This window comes from Carcharodon carcharias, chromosome 12 (genome assembly GCF_017639515.1).
Source record: "Carcharodon carcharias isolate sCarCar2 chromosome 12, sCarCar2.pri, whole genome shotgun sequence".
In the NCBI taxonomy this organism is placed as follows: domain Eukaryota; kingdom Metazoa; phylum Chordata; class Chondrichthyes; order Lamniformes; family Lamnidae; genus Carcharodon; species Carcharodon carcharias.
Window position 1 is genome coordinate 19,518,272 of NC_054478.1, and position 22,557 is coordinate 19,540,828.

The 22,557-nt window shown below is 44.8% G+C and overlaps 1 protein-coding gene across 1 annotated transcript in view; it reads right to left on the reverse strand.

Moving 5' to 3' along the window:
* The window catches only part of cnppd1 (cyclin Pas1/PHO80 domain containing 1), a 40,198-nt gene extending 38,028 nt beyond the window's left edge, over window positions 1–2,170 (reverse strand). The window contains exon 1 of the mRNA XM_041200952.1: window positions 2,083–2,170. Within this exon, the coding sequence (XP_041056886.1) occupies window positions 2,083–2,151 (69 nt within the window). The 5' untranslated portion in view covers window positions 2,152–2,170. The remainder of the gene's footprint in view (window positions 1–2,082) is intronic.
* Window positions 2,171–22,557: the final 20,387 nt, after the last annotated feature.

A 22,557-nucleotide genomic window follows, 5' to 3' on the forward strand; every position in this document is an offset into this window, starting at 1 on the left:
TTATGAGGGTTTCTGCCTCTACCACCCTTTCAGGCAGTGAGTTCCAGATTTCCACCACCCTCTGGGTGAAAAATTTCTTCCTCACATCCCCTCTAAACCTCCTGCCCATTACCTTAAATCTATGCCCCCTGGTTATTGATCCCTCCACCAAGGGGAAAAGTTCCTTCCTGTATACCCTATCTATGCTCCTCATAATTTTATACACCTCAATCATGTACCCCCTCAATCTCCAGGGAAAATAACCGCAGTCTATCCAATGTCTCCTCATAACTAAAACTCTCCAGCCCAGGCAACATCCTGGCAAATCTCCTCTGCACTCTCTCTAGTGCAATCACATCCTTCCTATAATGCGGATTCCAGAACTGCATGCAATACTCTAGCTGAGGCCTAACCAGCGTTTTATACAGTTCCAGCATAACCTCCCTGTTCTTATATTCTATGCCTCGGTTAATAAAGGCAAGTATCCCATATGCCTTCTTAACCACCTTATCTACCTGTCCTACTACCTTAAGGGACTGGTGGACATGCACACCAAGGTCCCTCTGATCCTTGGTACTTCAATGTCTCCCAACCCAGTTCTCTACCTTGGTACAGTCCCCATCTTTATCATTCAATGCCTTCTATTTTAAATTTATTCATAGAATGTGGCCATCGAAGGCAAGACCAGCATTCCTTACCCATCTCTATTTACCCTTGAAAATGTGGTGGTAAGCTGCCTTCTTGAATATAATCCAATGGCTTGCTGGGCCATTTCAGAGGGCAGCTAAGAGTCAACCACATTGCTGTGGCTCTGCAGTCACATATAGGCCAGACCAGGTAAGGATATTAGTAAATCTGATGGGGTTTTATATTCTGTGGTCACCATTACTAATATTAGCTTTTTATTGCAGTTTTATTTAATGCATTGAATTTAAATTCCCCAGTTGCCATGGGATTTGAACTCATGTCCCCAGATTGTCCAGGCTTTTGGATTACTAGTCCAATAACGTAACTACTATGCTACCGATCCACAGTTCAAACCCAAGGTGCATCGATTTGAACATGTTTCGTGCACGGCTGGATTAACTGGTGGGCCATCAGGTCTCACTCTTCCGATAAAACTGCCCAGTACTCCAGAATCATCCCTGTTTTTTATCTGCCAAACAACTGCTTAAATCCCACTCTGCCACCTCCATCAAATTAATAGGAGCTTAGGAACAGGAGTAAATCACTTAGACCCTGGATCCATGACCTAACTCCTTTACCCCAAACCCCTTAACACCTTCAGTTAATAAGATATCAATCTCAGACTAACAATTAACCTAGCATCAATTGTCATTTGCAGAAGAGAATTCCAATTTTCTACTGCCTTTTGTGCAAATAAGTGGCTCCCAACTACACTCCTGAAAGGTCTGGTTCTAATTTTTTGACTATGCCTCATAGTCCTAGACTCCCCAAACAATCTACTCCTTCTGATCTCATTGCTACATTGAAAAGCTCAACCAAGATCAGGACCGCTTGTTCGGCTGTGTTTATTCCTTCTCCTCGCCCACCAAGCCAAACCTGCCCCCCAGACTCTATGCTCGAGCCCTGAACTACACCCCCCCACCAACCCCCCCCCCCCCCCCCCCCCCATGTCACCAGCTCACATCCCTCAATCTCTCTCCAAGCTTATATTGTCCATGAGACCCAGACCCTGCTCCATTGACCTCCATTCCCAACAGCTAAATTCCCAATCCTGCCCCTCAACTGCTGGATCAAATCAAACAGCCTTTCGTTAACATTTCACACAACAGCCCAACTGGCAAATATCGCAGACAAAAACCTCCAAAATTATTGATTTTTATAAAATTATTCATGCTAAGTGGGCGGTACGTGTTGACAGCCGAAGACTCCCGGCCCCAGGTTAGATCCAGCCCACAGGCCCCCGATCCCCGGCCTGGAGTTTCGAGTTAGGCCGCCGGCTGTGCGCTCGGCGCCGCACAGCGGACGCACCCGACTCCGAGGCCGGAGAGCCGGGGCCCGGCGTGCGGCCTCAACACCCGGTCCCTGGGCTGCCAGCTCGCAGATGCAAATGTTAGCGGGGGGAGGGAAATAACTCACACTAAACTCCTGGAGCCCACAGCACGGGAAGGAGCGGGAGTCAAATAACGAATCCACCCAGTCCGCCATCTTAGCGCAGCAGGGGGGTGGGGGGGTGGGGGGAAATGGGAGGGACAGGGGGAGGGGCCAAGGAGAGGAACCACGGACAGTAGGCGGGGTCAGGGATAGGGGAGGGACCAGAGACAAGGAGGGCCAGGGGATAAGGAGGGGCCAGGAACAGGGGGCGGGACCAGGGCGAGGGGTAGGGCCAAGGAGAGCGTCCAGACAGTGGGCGGGGCCGTGGATAGGGGCGGAGCCAGGGACACGGGGGTGGGGGGGGGGGGGATGGGGGGCTCCAGGGACAGAGGAGGGAGCAAGAGCAGCAGGGGGGAGGGGACAGGGAGAATGGGCCAGGGACAGAGGGGAGGGGCAGGGAAATAGGAGGGGACAGGGGGCGGGGACAGGGTAGGGGGCGTGGCCAGGGGGGGGGGACCGTAGTGGGCGGTGCCAGGAACAGCTGGGCCGGAAATAGCCTAATGGGTGGGACCAAAACCAGGTAATAGGTGTGGTCAGAAACAGGCGAATGGAGCGGGGTTGAGGAACAGTTCCCAGGTGGGCTGAGGTTGTAGTAGCAACTTGGAGACAGGGAGATGAGCGATTAGAAGGGTGGCAGGAAAGGCAAATGATAGGAACAGCTCGACCGTGAGAAGAGAGGGCCACATCAGGCAGACCACATAAAGACTGTCCCTCAAAATTATAACTTCTTCCTTTCCCTACAAAATACCCTGAGTTTTTCCCAACATTTTCTATTCTGATTGAATGCAGAGGAACAGCCAGCCAGCCAGCCAGCCAGCCAGCCAGGGAGGGGGGGGGGGTACAAACAACAAAGAGAGACACAAAAGGAATATTCAGAAAGAGAGAGTGGAGAGGGACTCCTGAGAAAGGATCAGACAATAGGGGAGTGCAGAGGAACATGTGTGCTGGGGCAGCATGGATAACATTGGCGAATGTAGGTAGGATGGTGGGAACAGTGAGCAAGGGAGGGGAGATTAGAATGGCTACTGAGAATTAGGAACAGGAGTAGGCCATTTGGCCACTGGAGCCTGTTCTGCCATTCAATAAGAACATGGCTGATCTGACTGTGGCCCTAACTTCGTTTTCCTGTCAACCCCCGTAACCCTTGACTCCGTTGTCATCAATAATCTGTCTAATTTATGATGATCTCAGCTGATGTTACTACTGGACAAGTCAGATCCCAGGGTGGAACACTGCTTAATGGACCCTAACTTTTATTTTTTAGAAACGTGGAGGGCGGATATTGAATAGAGTCACGGGAGTCGGCTAATGACTTTTAACAAAAGAATAAAACATTTATTAAGCAAGGAAAGATGAAATAAATTACAATTCTCTTTCACCCACAACTCCACCTTTGCAGATATATACAGATTTGTAAGATAACACAAGTAACAAAGGTTGTCTTATACTCGAATGTTCACAGTAAGTACACAGTCCATGTAAACCAATAGATGACCTGTGGTCAGGCACACCACACTATGAAACCCAATGACAGATGCCACCCAAAACAGATGCCATGGATCTATCCTCAACTCCTCCCAGATGCTTGTCATACCGTGAGCCAGCAGGTCTCACTGAACTCCACCTTTCACACAGGGTTTCCAATCTCCGCTCTCTCATCTTCTCCCAAGCGATGCTTTCTCTCAGACGCCTTCCACAAGGGTCCACCTCCAGGATCTCGAACTCTCTTTTTAATGTTTCTCTCCCTGGATTGTCACGTGCATTCAAGCTTTGCCTTCCACGCACTCTCTCGCAGACTCGGCCATGCCAAAAGAACACCACTGCTTCACGTGCCCATAATAAAAAGTTACAGACCTTTGGCTGTCTCCTTGGATTTTCTGGCTTCTCGCAAGCCTATTTTTCTTTAACTCTGCATCCTTCAGCTTTCTCCCTTTAAGCTTGGAGTCTTTCCCTGCTCCCCACTCTTAATTTCACTTAACAAGACCATTTCCAGATTCCTGTTCTTTCCCTTTGATTAGAATGTCTTCTTGAAACTTTCCCCTGTTTCATTCCCTGGTTTTGGGGACTTCTTTAGTTTTTGGAACCTGCTTCCTGCAGTTCCCTCTCCTGTGTCCTGCTTCTCCTGGCAGCTGGCTTCCAGCTTTATTTTGGGACTTGCTATCTGCTAACTGTCCCTCTCCTACACTGCTACTGCTGACAGCAGCTACCAACCTTAGAGAATAATCCAGCTGAACTCAAACTGCTTTAAATTTCTCTGTGTCTGTGTGGGTTCTCTCTCTCTAGACAACAGCAGTTTTTTTTCTACCTTATTTGTTTGTTTTAACTCGCCTTCAATCGTCACAAACCTCACTAAAATGCAAGCTCTTTTGAAGTGAAACTAAAACTCAGGTTCTCCCTTTCTTAACACCCAAATACAGAAATACAAATCAAACTTAAACATTAAAGCTAAAACTCATTCCTAACATCCACAACTTAATTAAACTATCTCTAGTGCCTAACAAACTCAGCCTTGAATAAATTCAATGTCCCACCCTTCATTGCTCTCTGGGGAAGGGAATTCCACAGACTAATGACTTTTTGAGAGTCTGCTTATATCAGTATTAAATGGGAAACCTCTAATTTTAAACTGCATCCCCTAGTTCTAGATTCCCCCACAAGGTGAAACATCCTGTCAGCATCCAACATGTCAAGTCCCCTCAGGATCTTATATGTTTCAATAAGATCACGTCTCATGTTTCTAAACTCTGATGGCTATAGGTCCAATCTGCCCAACTTTTCTTCATAAGACCACCCTTCATCCCAGGAATCAATTGAGTGAATCTTCTCTGAACTGCTTCCAATGCAAGTTATACCTTTTCACCAAGAAATACCAAGCTGGGAGTGCAGCAGTGTAATTAGTGGAAGAGGGATCTGTTAGAGGCCATAGGAAAAGACACAAGCTGATGGATGGCACACAGAGGAAGCAGAATGAGGGAGAGGGTGGAAAGGTTAGCTGTGGAAGTCAATGGGTGAAGACAGAAGTGGTTAGTGGAGAATGAATGATCAGAAGGGAAAGAGAGAGGGACAGTTATTGCTAATCAAATGTGATCACAAAGAAGCTTAGCCTCGCAGTTTGGGTTCTTGAGAAGTGGTCTCCAAATCTTTGTTTTGAATGCATTATGTTCAACTTTTCTGTTTTGTGAAGGGGTAATTTCACACTGGCAATGGAAGCTTGCTGCTGGTGAGTAAGGGTTGGACAATTAGGAGTCTCGTAAACTCAAGCTGATGCTATTGTCTAGTGAGGTTTTGTAGAGCGGTTAAACCTCGTGTAATTATCCATTATATTCTTATTGAATCTGTAACCGCTTAACTCAGTAAAAGTTGTACAATCATTCATTAAATGGCTACCTCCTTCTTGGAAAAGTGTTTGGCAACTGTTATATATTGATGCAGGCTGGGCAACATGCCATGTTTTTGGCTGACAGCTCACGTAGTGATTAATTTCTACAGGGTTTACATAATTGTGTCATTTGCTTTCAAACAGCCTCGTCTCAGTGGATCACTGTGTCAGAAGATTGTGGGTTCAAACCTCACTCCAGAAACTAGCACGTACGATCTAGGCTGGTACTTCTGTGCGTGCAGTACTGCAGGAGCGCTGCACTGCTGGAGAAGCTGTCTTTCAGAGGAGACTTTGAAGTGAGGCCTGTCTTCTCAGGCGAATATGAAGGATCCCACGGCTCTATTTTGAAGAAGAGCAGGGGACCGTCCTCGACACCCTAATGAACATTTATTCCTTGAAGTACATCACTAATAACATTATCTGTTCATTATCACATTGCAGTCTAAATGTAAATATAATATAGTCCCTAACAAGTAGGTAATTCAGGAGAAATTTCTTTGCCCAGAGAATGATTAGAATGTGGAACTTGTGGCCCCAGGGAGTAGTTCAGGGGAGTAGCATAGGTGCATTTAAGAGAAAGCTAGATACGCATATGAAGGGGAAAAAATAGAAAGACGTTCTTATTGAATGGGGGAGGAGGTGGCATGGTGGTAATGTCAGTGCACTTGTAATCTAGAGGCCTCAGCCAATGCTCTGAGGACATGGGTTCAAATTGCATTTAAATTCAATTAATAAAATCTGGAATATAAAATTAGTCTCAGAAATGGTGACCATGAAACTATCACCAATTGTTGTAAAAACCCATCTGGTTCACTAATGTCCTTTAGGGAAGGAAATCTGCCATCCTTACCTGGTCTGGCCTATGTGAGGCTACAGACCCACAACAATGGGGTTGACTCTTAACTGCCCCCTGAAATGGCCTAGCAAGCCATTCAGTTCAGGGATGGGTAACAAAATGCCAGCGACACCACATCCTGTGAAAAATAAATTTGTGCATCTTTTTTGATTTTCATTTCCACTGAAGCCTCTGGCTTCCTTTGTCCCACAAGGGCGGCTGAGCCTTCAGCTGGCTAGGCCCCAAACTCTGGATTTCCCTCCCTAAACCTCTCCACCTCTCTCTCTCCTCCTTTACCACACTCCTTGAAACCTAACTCTTTGACCAAGCTTTTGGTCACCTGTCATAATATCTTCTTATTTCACTCGGAGTCATTTTTTTGTCTGATTGCATGAACTGTGAAGAACCTTGGGACATTAAAGGCGCTACATCAATATAAGTTGTTGTGTATCTGCAGTCTTGCAATATTACCCAAAGTCAATCTTCAGACCAGCGAGATGAGTTGGCATGCTCACTGCAGAGGGCGCCGGTTGCATTCATCATGTGTCTGGTGTTTGAGCTAAACCAGGTATTTTAACAGAAAACATGTAAAAAGACAGCACTGGTAATCAGTTCAGAAACCAGGGCAGCTTAAACATGTTTTTTTTTTGCTGGATCTTCCCAAATACTGTGCACTTTATTACAGCTTGCAGCTTCAAACTTGGGTATTATTCCTGGCAACCAAAAGGATGTCATTATAAACTTACTTTCTTTTTGACCTATTTCTTGGTGACTTTGGAATTATAGCCTTCATCAGTCAAGGAGACAGAGGGTGCGTGTTTGCAAGATACAAGCAGCTGCTAAGGAAAATACCATCATTACATGTGGTATGGAAACGTTGAATGCAACTGCAGTTCAGTTCCTGTTTCTTATTGAGAAAATTAATGAGAACACAAGATCCACAGTGGACAATATCCTAGTCTAGAAAAGAGCCTGAGACAAATCATCAAGTAATGATTAGATGATGCCAAGTTTAGATTTTCAAAGCTTGCACATTGTAGAAGGAAGGGCAGACTGTCGAAAGAGAGGCTTGCATTTCTACAACACATTTCATGATCTCAAGACATCCTAAAGCACTTCAGAGCCAATGAAGTACTTTTGATGTATAATCATCATTTTAATGTAGGAGACATGGCAGCTAATTTGTGTACAGCAAACTCCAACTAACAGCAATGTGAACAAGTAATCTGTGGTAATATGGAGAAGCAATGTTACTGGACTAGTAAGCCAGAGGACCAGGCTGGGGTCATGGGTTCAAATCCTGCCACAGCAGCAACTTAAATTCAATTAATAAATCTGGAATTAAAAGCTAGTCAGTAATGCTGACCATGAAACCATTGTCGATTGTCGCACAAACCTACCTGGTTCACTCATGCCCTTCAAGGAAGAAGCTCCTCCAAGTCACTCACCATCCTGACTTGGAAATATATCACCGTTCCTTCACTGTCACTGGGTCAAAATCCTGGAACCCCCCCTCCCTAACAGCACTGTGGGTGTACTCACACCACATGGACTGCAGCGGTTCAAGATGCAGCTCAACACCACCATCTCATGGGCAACTAGGGATGGGCAATAAATGCTGGCCCAGTCAGTGAAGCCCACACCCCATGAATGAATTAAAAAAAGGAAATCTGCTGCCCTTACCTGGTCTGGCCTACATGTGAACTTCAGACCCACAGCAATGTGGTAGACCCTTAACTCCCATCTGGAATAGCTTAGCAAGCCATTCAGTTGCATCAAACCATGCAAATACTAAAAGGACTGAAACTAGATGGACCACCCTGCATCGACCTAGGCACTGGAAAAGACAAATGGCAAACTCAGCCCTGCCAACTCTTCAAAGTCCTCCTAGATAACATCTGGGGGCTTGTGCCAAAATTGGGAGAGCTGTCTCACAGACTAGTCAAGTAACAGCCTGACATATTCAGTCTCACGGAATCATACCTTGTAGGCAATATCCCAGAGATCACCATCACCACCCCTGGGTATGACCTATCCCACTGGCAGGACAGACCCACCAGGGGTGCAGGCACAGAGGTATTTGGTCAGGAGGGAGTTGCCCTGGGAGTCCTCAACATTGACTCCAAACACCATGAAGTCTCATGGCATCAGGTGAAACATGGACAAGGAAACCTCTGCTGATTACCACCTACCGCACCTCTCAGCTGATGAATCCATACTCTGCCATGTTGAACATCGCTTGGAGGAAGCACTGAGGGTGGCAAGGGCGCAGAATGTACTCTGGTTGGGGGACTTCAATGTCCCAAGAGACTGGCCGAGTCTTAAAGGACATAGTTGCTAAACTGGGTCTGCAGGAAAAACCTACTTGACCCTGTTCTCATGAAACTATCTGCTGCAGATGAATTTGTCCATGACAATATTGGTAGGAGTGACCACTGCACAGTCCTTGTGGAAACGAGGTCCCACCTTCATTTTGAGGACACCCTCCATCATGTCGTGTGGCATTACCGCTGTGCAAAATGGGATAGATTTCAAACAGATCTGGCAACTCAAAACGAGGGACCCATGAGGTGCTATGGGCCATCAGCAGCAGAATAATTGTATTCAACCATAATCTGTAACCTCATGGCCCGGCATATTCCCCACTCTACCATCACCATCAAGCCAGGGGATCAACCCTGGTTCAATGAAGAGTGCAGGAGGGCATGCCAGGAGCAGCACCAGGCATACCTAAAAATGAGGTGTCACGCTACAACACAGGACTAGTTGCATGCCAAAATGCAATGGGCAGAGCTAAACAATCCCACAATCAATGAATCAGATCTAAGTTCTGCAGTCCTGCCACATCCAGTCGTGAAGGGTGGTGAACAATTAAACAACTCACTGGAGGAGTATGTTCCAAATATCCCCATCCTCAATGATGGAGGAGCCCAGCACAGCAGTGCAAAAGACAAAACCAAAGTATTCGCAACAATCTTCAGCTAGAAGTGCTAAGCGGATGATCCATTTCGACCTCCTCTGGTGGTCCCCGGCATCACAGATGCCAGTCTTCAGCCAATTCGATTCACTCCATGTGATATCAAGAAACAGCTGAAGACACTGGATACTGCACAGGCTATGGGGCCTGACAATATTCTGGCAATAGTACTGAAGACTTGTGCTCCAGAACTAGCAACGCCCCTAGCCAAGCTGTTATAGTACAGCTACAATACTGGCATCTACCCGGCAATGTATCCACAAAAAGCAGAACATATTCAACCAATGAATTACTGCCCCATCAGCTTACTCTCACTCATCAGCAAAGTGATTGAAGGTGCCACTGACAGTGCTATCAAGAGATACTTACTCAGCAATAACCTGGATTCCACCAGGGTGACTTGGTTCCTGACCTCATTACAACCTTGGTCCAAATATGGATGAAAGAGCTGAAATCAAGAGGTGAAATGAGAGTGACTGCCCTTGACATCAAGGCTGGATTTGACTGTGTGTGACATCAAGGAGCGCTAGCAAAACTGGACTCAAGGGAAATCATGGGGGAAATCATGAGGTGCAGGAACAGAGGGATCTCGGTATATACGTACGTAGGTTATTAAAGATGGCAAGGCATGTTGAGAGAGCAGTTAATGAAGCATATAGTATTTTAGGCTTTATTAATAGGGGCATTGAGTATAAGAGTAAGGAGGTCATGTTGAACTTGTATAAGACATTAGTTAGGCCTCATTTGGAGTACTGCACTGGAGAAAATGCAGAGGAGATTCACAAGAGTGATTCCAAGGATAAAGAACTGCTGCTATGAGGATAAATTGGAGTGGATGGGACTGTTTTCCTTGGAGAAAAGAAGGCTGAGAGAAGACTGTTCCCACTCAAGACAGTTTCAAGAACTAGAGGGCACAGATTCAAGATAATTGGCAAATGGAGTAAAAGTGATGTGAGGAAAAATTTTTTCACTCAGAGGGTGGTTGGGATTTGAAACAAGCTTCCTGAAAGGGTGGAGGAGGCAGATTTGATCACGATATCAAATGGGAATTTGATTGCTAATTGAAAAGAGAGAATGTGCATCATTACGGGTATAAGGTAGGGGAATGGGACTAGGTAGAAAGCTATTTCAGAGAGCCAGTGTAGACTTGATGGGCCAAATGGCCTCCTCGGCATTGTAAAGATGCTGTCATTCTGTGAAACTCTCCACTGCTTGGAGTCATACCTAGCATAAAGGAAGGTAGTTGTGGGTGTTGGAGATCAATCCTTTCAGGGGAGGTGATGGCATTATCACTGGGCTAGTATTCTGGTGAGCCAGGGTAATGTTCTGGGTCCTGGGTTTGAATCCCACCACGGCAGATGGTGAAATTTGAATTCCTTAAAAATCTGGAATTAAAAATCTGATGGCAGCCAAGAAACCATTGCTGATTGTCATAAAAAACCATCTGGTTCACTGATATCATTTAGGGAAGGAAATCTGTTGTCCTTGCCCGGTCTGGCCTATGTGTGACTCCAGACCCAGCTCTGAATAAGGGAAATTAGGGATGGGCAATAAATGCTGGCCTAGCCAGTGATGCCCACACCTCATGAATGGAAAATAAATCTCCTATTTTAAAGACATTTATTGAGGGATAAATACTGGCCAGATCACAGGGAGGACTCTCCCAAGCTTCTTCAAAATAGTGTCGTGGTATCCACCACATTCAACTGGGAGAAAAGACAGGCTCTTAATCTTATCTAAAAGACAGCACCTCAAATAATGCAGTGCTACATTAGGATGGACTGGAGTATCAAGAGTATCAACCAGGGTTATGTGTATTCTGGAATGGAGCCTACAGCCTCTGATTCAAAGATGAGAGTGCTATAATTGAAGTAAGCATTTAAAGGTTCAGCTGAGTATGTTTTACATTAAAACTGACTAAAGAAACCAGTCTTTGCTACAGGTTGTCTGTGGATTTTCTTAGACAAAGTTAGAACTGTTTCTTTCCTGACCCAATTGGAGGCTACTGAAGTACATCTCAGGTTACCAAATCTCAAAAGGTTGCATTCCAGTGTTATTTTATTAAATTTCCCAAGAATATAGTAAAGGGGCTGGTTTTAAAATAAAGTGCTGAACTATCTCGGGCTTTTGTTGCACAAGATGGGACAATATTTTGAAGCAAGGGTATATCCCAGCATTCACTGCTTCAGAGAAAGTCCTCTATTAAAACTGTATCTTTAGTGGGGGGGGGGGGGGGCTTCAGTATTGCAAAGGATGCTGGGGTGGGTCTGCCTTCATAACTTGTAATGAAGGGAAAATGGAAGCAAAAGTTTAGACTGACTCAGCTAAGGTTACCTGATTGAGGTACTTGATTTGATATGTTGAGAATTTGACTATTTTCTTCCCCTCTCCAATTTTGGACTCACACTGATATGGTTTCATCAGCGCCTGTGTCCAGGACCTCATTAGGGGGTATAAACTGAGGCTGCTGATGAGAGGCACAAAAGCCAAGTCCAACTCTCTCCTCACCCAAAACTCATGCATGGGTGATTTTCAACTGGAGGGATAGGGCTCAGGGCAATGAGGTAAGAGCAGGCAGAATCACAGATGGAGGGACGGCAAGAGGAAAGGCTAGAGGCATGAGTTTGGAAGTAAAGAAAGTCTTGCATTTACATAGCACCCATCATGACTTCAGAACGTCCTGAATTGTTATTAAATCAATTAAGTTCCTCTGAAATGTTGCCATTTTTGTAATGCAGACAACGTGGTAGCTAATTTGCACAGTAACTCCTACAAAGAGCAACAGAGTAAGTGACCAGATTATCTGTTTTTAGTGATGTTGGCTGAGGGATGAATGTTAGCCAGGACACCAGGGAAAACTCCCCCGCTCTTCTCCAAATAGTGCTGGGGGATCTCTTAGGGGAGACGGGGCCTCAGTTAAATGTCTCCTCTGAAAGATGGCACCTGTAACAAGTATTAACTCTCACTGAGTTATCAATCAAGATTATATGCTGAGGTTCTCTGGAGTGGGACATGAACCAACGCTCTACTGACTCAGAGATGGGAGTGTTATCACTGAAACACAGCTGACACTTATGGAAGATGAATATTGGGTCTACACCAATTTCAGTATTTTTCTAATTAATTAAATATTAGGATTTGGATTTTAACTCCATGTAACACTGTTAAAACACACTTCATGCCTTCTTAGCACAGTATATGACTGTTTCCAGTTTTTCTGACCTGGATGAATGAAATTCCTGTGTGGAATTTCATTTGGAGACTCTTCAACATAGGGATGTTTCTATGTGTCAGATAAAAAGAGCACCACGCAGTCTCTAAATGACACAGTAATCCTGGGATTGAGGACATTAAGAGAAAATGATACTATGTAATACTGGCCAATTTAAAATCGACGTTGGGCAACAATAACCAGTATGGTGATCCCAGGATGCTCCAAAGTGCTTTGCGGCCAGTGAAATACTCATGAAGTGTAGTCATTGTTGTAATGTAGGAAACACAGCGGTCATTTTGCACACAGCAAGCTCCCACAAAAAGCAATACACAAATGACCATATGATCTACGTTAGTGATGTTGGTTGAGGGATAAATAATGGCCAGGATACTGGGGAGAAGTCATCTGCTCTTCATTGAATAGTACCAATTAAAAAGCAACGCTGGACAAAACTGGCCAATCAAAACTCAATGCTAGATAACATTGGCCAATCAAAAGTCAATACTGAAAATCACTGGCCAATCAAAAGACAATACTGAAAATCACTGGCCAATCAAAAGACAATACTGAAAAGCACTGGCCATTCAAAAGACAATACAAAACTGGTCACTCTCCAAAACAAAAGCAAAATGCTGTGGATGCTGGAATCATGAAATAAAATGGAAAATGCTGGAAACTCACTACAGGTCTGGCAGTGTCTGTGTGGATGAACGTTCATCAGAACTGGAAGAAGTTAGAGATTTAGGGTGGGATTTTCCATGCCCGCCCGCCGCTGAGATCTTCCGGTCCCGGCACAAGCCAATGGATTTCCGGCTGGGGGCGTTGTCTGGCCTGCGGCGGGTCCCTCCCACAACGGGGCCGGAAAATCCTGGCCTTAATAGCTTATGAGCAAATACAGAGGCAGAGAAAGGATAGAGGGGAGGAAAGAAAGAAATGGAAGGTCTGTGTTCGGGTGGCAGGAAGGAGAGATTGGAGACCGAAAAGAGTGATGTTGTATGACAAAATTTGGACAGGGTTTTTTGGGTGGGGATGGGTGGCATTGGTAATGGGACAAGTTAAGGAGATTCCAGTTTCACTCCTAATTTAAGTAGGCGAAGGCAGGCATTGACTAGAAGCTTGGAAAATTTACTGAGTACTGATCTCAAAAGTGCTGGGGAAAGAAGTTAAGGTTGAGCCTTACATACAGAGCAACCACATGACCTCATTCGATTCAGAATGTGCGAAAGGATGGAAAAGGAATGACATCAATAATCATTTAATATCAATATTCCTGCTGTTCTAGCCATATCACAATATTTTTCTTTTACAATACTTACATTCCTTCCTCCTTCTAAGTCATTTTCCCACTCTTTAAGTTATCCTCCCTCCTCCCCACCCACAGCATCCACCGGTGCCTGCTGTGTGTGGGCTGGCAATGTGACCTTCTCACTGGCCTTTGCCAAGGCTGCTCTATCGCCCGCTGTTAGGGGATGTGTGCAAGAGCTCCTGACTTTTCCTCTCTTGCTGTGCTGTCTCTCCACTGGGCACCTACACCTCAAGGCAAATCTGTTGACACTGGACAGATTCTAAGCGTGAGACTTTCAGTCTGTGGAACTGTATAACGCAAGCACCTCGTCAGGCACAGATCATAAATATGGTTAAAGATGGCAAGCAGGGTGAAGTGCCGTTAAGATAAGATTCTTTCTCATACTCTGTTTTTGCTTGTTTTTTTCATTTACACTCTATCCCTGCCTTCATTTTTGTTGAGCTCTCTTTCTTTGCAATGGAATCCATCAGTTTTTTTGGTACTCTGAATATCGAGTTATGGCGATATGGAATTTTCAACCTAAATAATGTAATTCAGCCCAATGAGCTTATGTTGGTGTGTATACTCTACACAACCCTCCCCATACTCTTCATCTAACTTCAGCAACTTATCCTTATATGTTTTTCTCCCTCATGTGCTGATATAACTCCCCCTTAAATGCATCTATGCTATCTACCTCAACTACATTGTGCAAGCAGTTCAGAGAACATACAAACATGCAAACATATGAATTAGGAGCAGGAGTAGGCCACTCAGTCCCTCGAGTCTGCTCTGCCATTTAATAAGATCATGGCTGTTCTGATTGTAACCTCAACTCCACATTACTGCCTACCCTGACAGCCTTTCACCCCCTTGCTTATCAAGAATATATCTACCTCTGCCTTAAAAATATTCAAAGACCCTGCTTCCACCGTCTTTTCAGGAAGACAGTTCCTAAGACTCATGACCTTTTGGGAGAAAAAATTTCTCCTCATCTCTGTCTTAAATGGGCGACAGCTTATTTTTAAACAGTGACCCCGTAGTTCTAGATTCTCCCACAAGAGGAAACATCCTCTCCACATCCACCCTGTCAAGACCCCTCAGGATCTTATATGTTTCAATTAAGTCATCTCTTACTCTTCTAAACTCTTGTGGATACAAGCCTAGTCTGTCCAACCTTTCTTCATAACACAATCCACCCATTCCAGGTAATAGTCTAGTAAACCTTGTCTGAACTGCTTCCAATGCATTTACATCCTTCGTTAAATAAGGAGACCAGTACTGTACACAGTACTCCAGATTGGTCTCACCAATGCCCTCCATAACTGAAGCATAACCTCACAATAAATGATAACATTCTATTAGCTTTTCTAATTCCTTGCTGTAACTGCATACTAGCCGTTTATGATTCATGCCCTCAGACACCCAGATCCCTCTGCAGCTCAGAGCTCTGCAATCTCTCACGATTTAGAAAATAAGCTTCTTTTTTATTCTTCCTGCCAAAATGGACAAAATAGTGAGAAGGCTCACTAGGGTGGTTCCTGGGATGGAGGGGTTGTCTTTTGGGGAAAGGCTGGACAGACTGGGCCTGTATCCATTGGAGTTCAGAAGAATGAAAAGTGATCTCACCGAAACATATAAGATTCTCAGGGGGCATAACAAGGTAGTTACTGAGAGGATGTTTCCCTTTGCGAGGGAATGTAGATCTAGGGGGCACAGTTTCAGAATCAGAGGTTTCCCACTTAAGACGGAGATGGGGAGAAATTTCTTCTCACAGAGGGTCAGTAGTGTTTGGCATTCTGTCCCCCAGCAAGCAGTGAAAGCTGGGTCATTGAATATATTCAAGGCTGAGTTAGACAGATTTTTGATTGACAAGGGATCAAAGATTATGGGGGACAGGCAGGAAAGTGGAGTTAAGGCCACATCAAATCAGCCATGATCTGATTGTGGAGCAGGCTCAAGGGGCCAAATGGTCTACTCCTGCTCCTATTTCTAATGTAATGAGTTGAAAATTCACTCTCTGGTAAAGATGTTTATCCTAAATTCCCAGTTGAATTTATTAGTTGACCTCAGTTTTGGGCTCTCCCACAAATGGAAATATTTTTTTCTCTTCATCCTACGACATCCCTTTAAAATTGAGAAGATTTCTGTTAGGTCACCCCTTCGTCTTCTGCTATCTAGATAAAGAGCCTTAGCCTGTTCAGCCTTTCATGATAAGAATGTCTTCACTGTTCTGGCAGGAAGTGTGTGGTGGATTCTTTTGTGGCATCTAGAATGATAATTCTCCTGAATGAGTTTTAAGAATTCTGCTCCCTTTGTGCCTTTCTCACTAGTTCTGTCCATAGACCCCTGACTGGACAGGGATAACGTGGTCAAGAAAGCAGACAGGCTACTTGCCTTTATTTGCCAAGGCATAGAATATAAGAGCAAGGAAGGAATGCTGGAGCTGTATAAAGCACTGGTCAGGCCACAGCTGGAGTACTACGTACAGTTCTGCTCACTGCACTATAGGAAAGCTGTGATTGCGCTAGAGAGGGTACAGAGGAGATTTATGTGTTGCCTGGACTGGAGAATTTAAGTAGTGAGGAAATATTGGAAGATTGGATAGGCTGAGGTTGTATTCTTAATAAAGCATATAGTATCCTGGCTTTATTAATAGGGGCAAAGAATACAAGAGCAGGGAGGTTATGCTGAATTTACAAAATACACTAGTTAGATCTCAGCTGGAATATGTGTACAGCTCTGGCCACCACATTGTAGGAAGGATGTGACATTAGAGAGAGTGCAGAAGAGGTTTACAAGAATGGTTCCAGGGACGAGAAACTTCAGCTATGAGGATAGATTGGAGAGGTTGGGACTGTTCTCCTTGGGGAGAAGAAGGCTAAGAGGAGATTTGTTAGCGATGTTCAAAATCATGAGGGGGCAGGACAGAGTTGATAGGGAGAAGCTGTTCCCACTGGTAAAAGGGTCAAGAACGAGAGGACACAGATTTAAAGTGACTTGTGAAAGAAGCAAGTGTGATGTGAGAAAAAACTTTTTCACACGACGAGTGGTTCGAGTCTGGAATGCACTGCCTGGAAGTGTGGTGGAGACAGGTTCAATTGAAGCATTCAAGAGGGCATTAGATGATTATTTGAATAGAAACAATGTGCAGGGGTACAGGGAAAAGGCAGGGCAATGGCACTAGGTCATAATGCTCATTTGGAGAGCCGGTGCAGACATGATGGACCGAAAGGCCTCCTTCTGTGCCATTAAGATTCTGTCATTCTTTGGAACAGAGGAGGCTGAGATGAGACCTGACTGAAGTGTATAAAATTCTGAGGAGTCTAGATAGAGTGGATAGGAAGGCCCTATCCCCCGTGGTTGGGGGGGGTCCATAACCAGGGGACATAGATTTAGGGTAAGAGGTAGGAGATGTGGAGGAGATTTGAGGGGAAATATTTTCACCCAGAGGGTGGTGGAGATCTGCAACTCATCGCCAGAAAGGGCACTAGGGGCAGAACCCCTCATAACATTTAAAAATACTTGGGTGTGCATCTACATGGCTATGGACCATGAGCCAGAAAGTGGGATTTAAGCTGACTGGTTCCTTGTAAGTCAGTACGAACACAATGGGCCAAATGGCCTTCTTCTGTGCTATAAATTTCTATGATTCTATGGTTCTAAAATGTTTCTGCTAAATGCATGGGGACTTTCACTATGCAGTGGCCGTTGAGATAACCTGAATTTTGTTGGATTCTCGTGCTGCTCCAGCTCATAGGCATTTGAGCTTATCATAGCCAGAGTTTTTGACAAGCTGACCTGAAGGTACTGTTAGCCATCACCCATGTGTGGAAGCCCTGTTCCACTCTCTGAAATAGTGTAATAATACTCCATTTCTTTATCTCTTTGGGCCACCAATGAATGCTATACCTTCTCAGTTGAATTTATCGCATCATAGAATAGGATAGCACAGAAGGAGGCCATTCGGCCCATTGAGTCTGAACCAGCTTTTTTGAAGGTCAATCCAATCCCACTGCCCAGCTCTTTCCTTCAGACCCTTGCAACTTTTTTTTTGCTTCAAGTATTTACCCAATTCCCTTTTTCAGGGAATTGTTTCCCACCATCCTATTGGACAGTGCATTCCAAACCTTAATCACTTCTTGCATAAATAAGTTTTTCTTCATGTTTCCTCTGGTTCTTTGGCTAATCATTTTAAGTCAGTGTCCTCTGGTTATTAATGTCTCAGTCATTGGAAATTGGAAACAGTTACTCCATTCATGATTATAAGCACGTCCTTCAAATCACCTCTGAACGTTCTGCTCTCAGGAGACAACCCCAGATTCTCCAGTCCAAGTACATCACTATAATCCCTCACACCTGGAGCCATTGCAGTAAATCTCTTCTGTGCCCTCTCCAAAATCTTCACATCCTTCCTGAAATATGGTGCTCAAAATTGGACACATTATTTCAGGCTGGGGCTGAACAAGGGTTTTTATATTGGCTAGGAATTGCCTCCATAAACTTAAGCTCATTCCAAACTTTCCTGTGTGTATTCTAATGTACGCTGTCTACTTCCTCCTCTGCAAAATCACCTCTGCCCCTGCCTCAACTCATCTAATACTGAAAGCCTCATCCATACCTTTGTGACCTCTAGACTTGATTATTCCAATGCTCTCTTGGCTGGCCTTGCATTTTCCATCCTCCGTAAACTTGAATTCATCTAAAAGATTGCTGCCCACATCTTAACTCACGCTAATTCCTCTCAACCATTGTTCCTTTGCTCGTCGACATACATTGGCTCTCAGTCTGCTAATGACTTGATTTTTAAAATGCTGATCCTAGTGTTCAATTTCCTCCATGACCTCTCTCCTTCCCATCTCTGTGAGGTCCACCAGCCCCACAACACTCCAACATGTTTGCACTCCTCCAATTCTGGCCTCTTGTGAATCACACACTACCGTTACTGCATCACTGGGGACCTTACCTTCAGAGACCCAGGTTAAATCTCTGGAATTCCCTCCCTAAATCTATCTCCCTCCCCTTCTTCAAGATGCTCCTTAAAAGCTTCCTGCTTGGTCACCTGTCCTTCTTTTGTTCAATACCAATTTTTTTCGTCTGATTATAATCCTGTAATGTACCTTGGGTAATTTTATTATGTTACAATGCTTTAGATATGAAAGTTGTGATTGCCATTTTATTATTTGATGACTGTGTATCAAATCTAATAGAACACCCCAGTTACAAAAATATTGTCTGCATTTTTGGCCTCCTTAGGAAGGACATATTTACCCTAGAGGGAATGTAACAAAGGTTTACTAGACTGCTTCCTAGGATGAGGAGGTTGTCCTAAGAGGAGTGGTTGAGTAGGGTATGCATATACTCCCTGGAGTTTGGAAGAATGAGAGGTGATCTCATTGAAACAGATAATATTCTTAAAAGGCTTGAGAGGGTGGGTGCTGAGATCTAAAAGAGGTCTTTAAAGTTATGAAATATTTTGAGAGAGTGGATACAGAGAGAACAAACATACAAACATATGAACACATGAACAAGGAGCAAGAGTATGTTATTCAGCCCCTTGAGCCTGCTCCACCATTTAATAAGATCATGGCTGATCTGATAGTAGCCTGAAATCTGCATCCCACCTACCGCCAATAACCTATCTCCCCCTTGCTTACAAAGGATTTATCCACTTCTGCCTTATAAATGTTCAAAGACTCTGGTTCCACCATCTTTTCAGGAAGTGAGTTCTAAAAGACTCACCAAGAAATCTAATATGGAATTCAGAAGAAATCTTTTTACCCAGAGAGTGGTGAGAATGTGGAACTCACTACCACAGGGAGTGGTTGAAGTGAATAGTATAAGAGGCAGCTAGATAAGTATATGAGGGAGATGGGAATAGAGGGTTACGATGGTAGATTTAGTTAGAGAAAGAGGGGAGGAGCCTCGAGTGGAGCATAAACACCAGCATTGACTGGTTGGGCTGAGTGGCCTGTTTCTGTGCTATATAGCCTATCTTATCCTATGTAATGCTGCCCCTGGCTGGGGAATTGAAAATAAGGGACCACAGTCTCAGAATAAATGATAGGCCACTTAGGACCAAGATGAGGAGAAATTTCTTTACTCCAAAGTAAATCTTTGCAAATCTTTGGAATTCGTTACCCGATAGAGCTGTGGATGCTCAGCTGTTGAGTATGTTCAAGACAGAGGCTGATAGGTGTTTGGGTACCAAGGCAATTAAGGAATATGGGGTTTGTGCGGGGCGGTGAATGTAAAGTAGAAGATTAGCCATGATTTTGTTGAATATTGGGGCAGGCCTGAAAAGCCAAATAGCCATCTCCAGCTCTGATTTCTTATGATTAAGTTAGCACAAATATGGCGGAGTAATTCTGGTGTGGAGAAGGTTTCGAGGAGGGAGGAACACCTCCACATAAGCCTGCTCCTGGGCCTGGCCTAGGTGGCCATCAAGGGGTCCAAGCAGTGGGCGGTTGAGGGGGTCATCTGACCCGAATGTTTGCCCCTCTAGCTTGGCTATGTTTGCAGCTGGGTGGCCTTAGAGAGGGAGCACACTATGTCTGCTGATACGTTTGATAGCCTTCTGTGGCTGGTGGGAGTGCATCATCACCCCTGGAAATGATATTTTGATTTGATTTTGTAAGTTTCCTTTTGAAATTTAGATTTTTTTTGTTACAGTGCCTCCCTAGGGGCTGTCACGCCTCTCTCGTTAGGCTATTTTTGATTTTGGTTTTATTTTAAAAGAGAATATGGGGGTGTTATTGTTAAACTATTAGACACTGAATTGGGCTGTCTGATGACATTGTGAATAAACCTACCCAATGAGCAAATTAAGCCAGGCCTGATCCCTGGTCCGTGCTGAGTTGGATCTCAGTCTGGATGGCTGTGAAGTTGCTACAACTGCCTCTGCCTTCTTTACGAAGGATAAAAGCCGTCAGGTTTCCTACTCCTGATCCAGGAACCTCTGCTAGAAAATGCATGATGGCAATTACAACTTTGGATGAAAGATTTAACCAGGCAACATCAGGTCAGCTATCTGTTATACATGTGTCCTGAAAACCAGGCAAGATACATGATGGGTGAATGATTCAAAATCACTTGGATTTTGGGTTAACACTTCCTCCAAAGGAAGCCTCTCTGACAGTGCAGCACTCCTTCAGCAGTGTAGCAGCCTGGTTTTTGTGCTCAAGTCTCTGGAGTGGAGCTTGACCCCACAACCTTCTGACTGAGAAGGGAAAATACTACCCCCTAAGCCACAGCTGGCATCGTTAAATGAACAAGCCACTTTTCCCCTGGCTTACTTGTCTACTTTTCCGGTAGATGTGAAAGATTCCACAACACTACTTTGAAGAACAGCAGGGGGAATTGTCCCTGGTGAGCAGGCCAATATCTATTCCCCCAACTAACCCTGGACCCCATGAATTCTCATGGCATCAGGTCAAACGTGGGCAAGGAAGCATCCTGCTGATTACCATGTACCACCCTCCCTCAGTTGATGAATTAGTGCTCCTCCATGTTGAACACCACTTGGAGGAAGCAATGAGGGTAGCAAGGGTACAAAATGTACTCTGGGTGGGGCATTTCAATGTTCATCACCAAGAGTAGCTCGGTAGCACCACTACTGATCGAGCTGGCCGAGTCCAAAAGGACATAGCTGCTAGACTGGGTCTGCGGCAGGTGGTGAGGGAACCAACAAGAGGGAAAAACATACTTGACCTCATCCTCACCAACCTCCCTTGCCACAGATGCATCTGTCCATGACAGTATCAGTAGGAGTCACCACTGCACAGTCATTGTGGAGACAAAATCCCGTCTTCACATTGAGGATACCCTCCATCATGTTGTGTGGCACTACCACTGTGATAAATGGGATAGATTTTGAACAAATCTAGCAGCTTAAGAGTGGCATCCATCAGTAGCAGAATTATACTCGACCACAATCTGTAACCTCATGACCCGGCATATCCACTACTCTACCATTAGCACCAAGCCAAGGGATCAACCATGGTGCAATGGAGAGTGCAGGAGGGCATGCCAGGAGCAGCACCAGGCATACCTATAAATGAGGTGTCAACCTGGTGAAGCCACAAGACAGGACTACTTGCATAAGCAGCAAGTGATAGACAGAGCTAAGTAATCCCACAGCCAATGGATCAGATCTAAGCTCTGCAGTCCTGCCACATCCAGTCATGAATGGTGGTAGACAAATAAACAACTCACTGGAAGAGGAGGCTATCCCTATATCCCTATCTTCAATGATGGAGGAGCCCAGCACAGCAGTGCAAAAGATAAGGCTGAAGCATTTGCAACAATCTTCAGCCAGAAGTGCCGAATGGATGATCCATCTTGGCCTCCTACAGAGGTCCCCAGATGCCAGTCTTCAGCCAGTACGATTCACTCCAGTGATATCAAGAAATGGCTGAAGACACTGGATACTGCAAAGGCTCTGGGCCCTGACAATATTCCAGCAATAGTACTGAGAAATTGTGCTCCAGAACTTGCTACGCCCCTAGCCAAGTTGTTCCAGTACATCTACAACACTGGCATCTACCCAACAATGTGGAAAATTGCCCAGGTATGTCCTATACAGAAAAAGCAGGACAAATCCAACCCGGCCAATTACCGCTCCATCAGTCTACTCTCCATCATCAGCAAAGTGATGGAAAGTGTCATTGACATCATTACCAAGCAGCACTTGCTCAGCAATAACCTGCTCACTGATGCCCAGTTTGGGTTCCGCCACGGTCACTCAGCTCCTGACCTCATTGATTCAAAC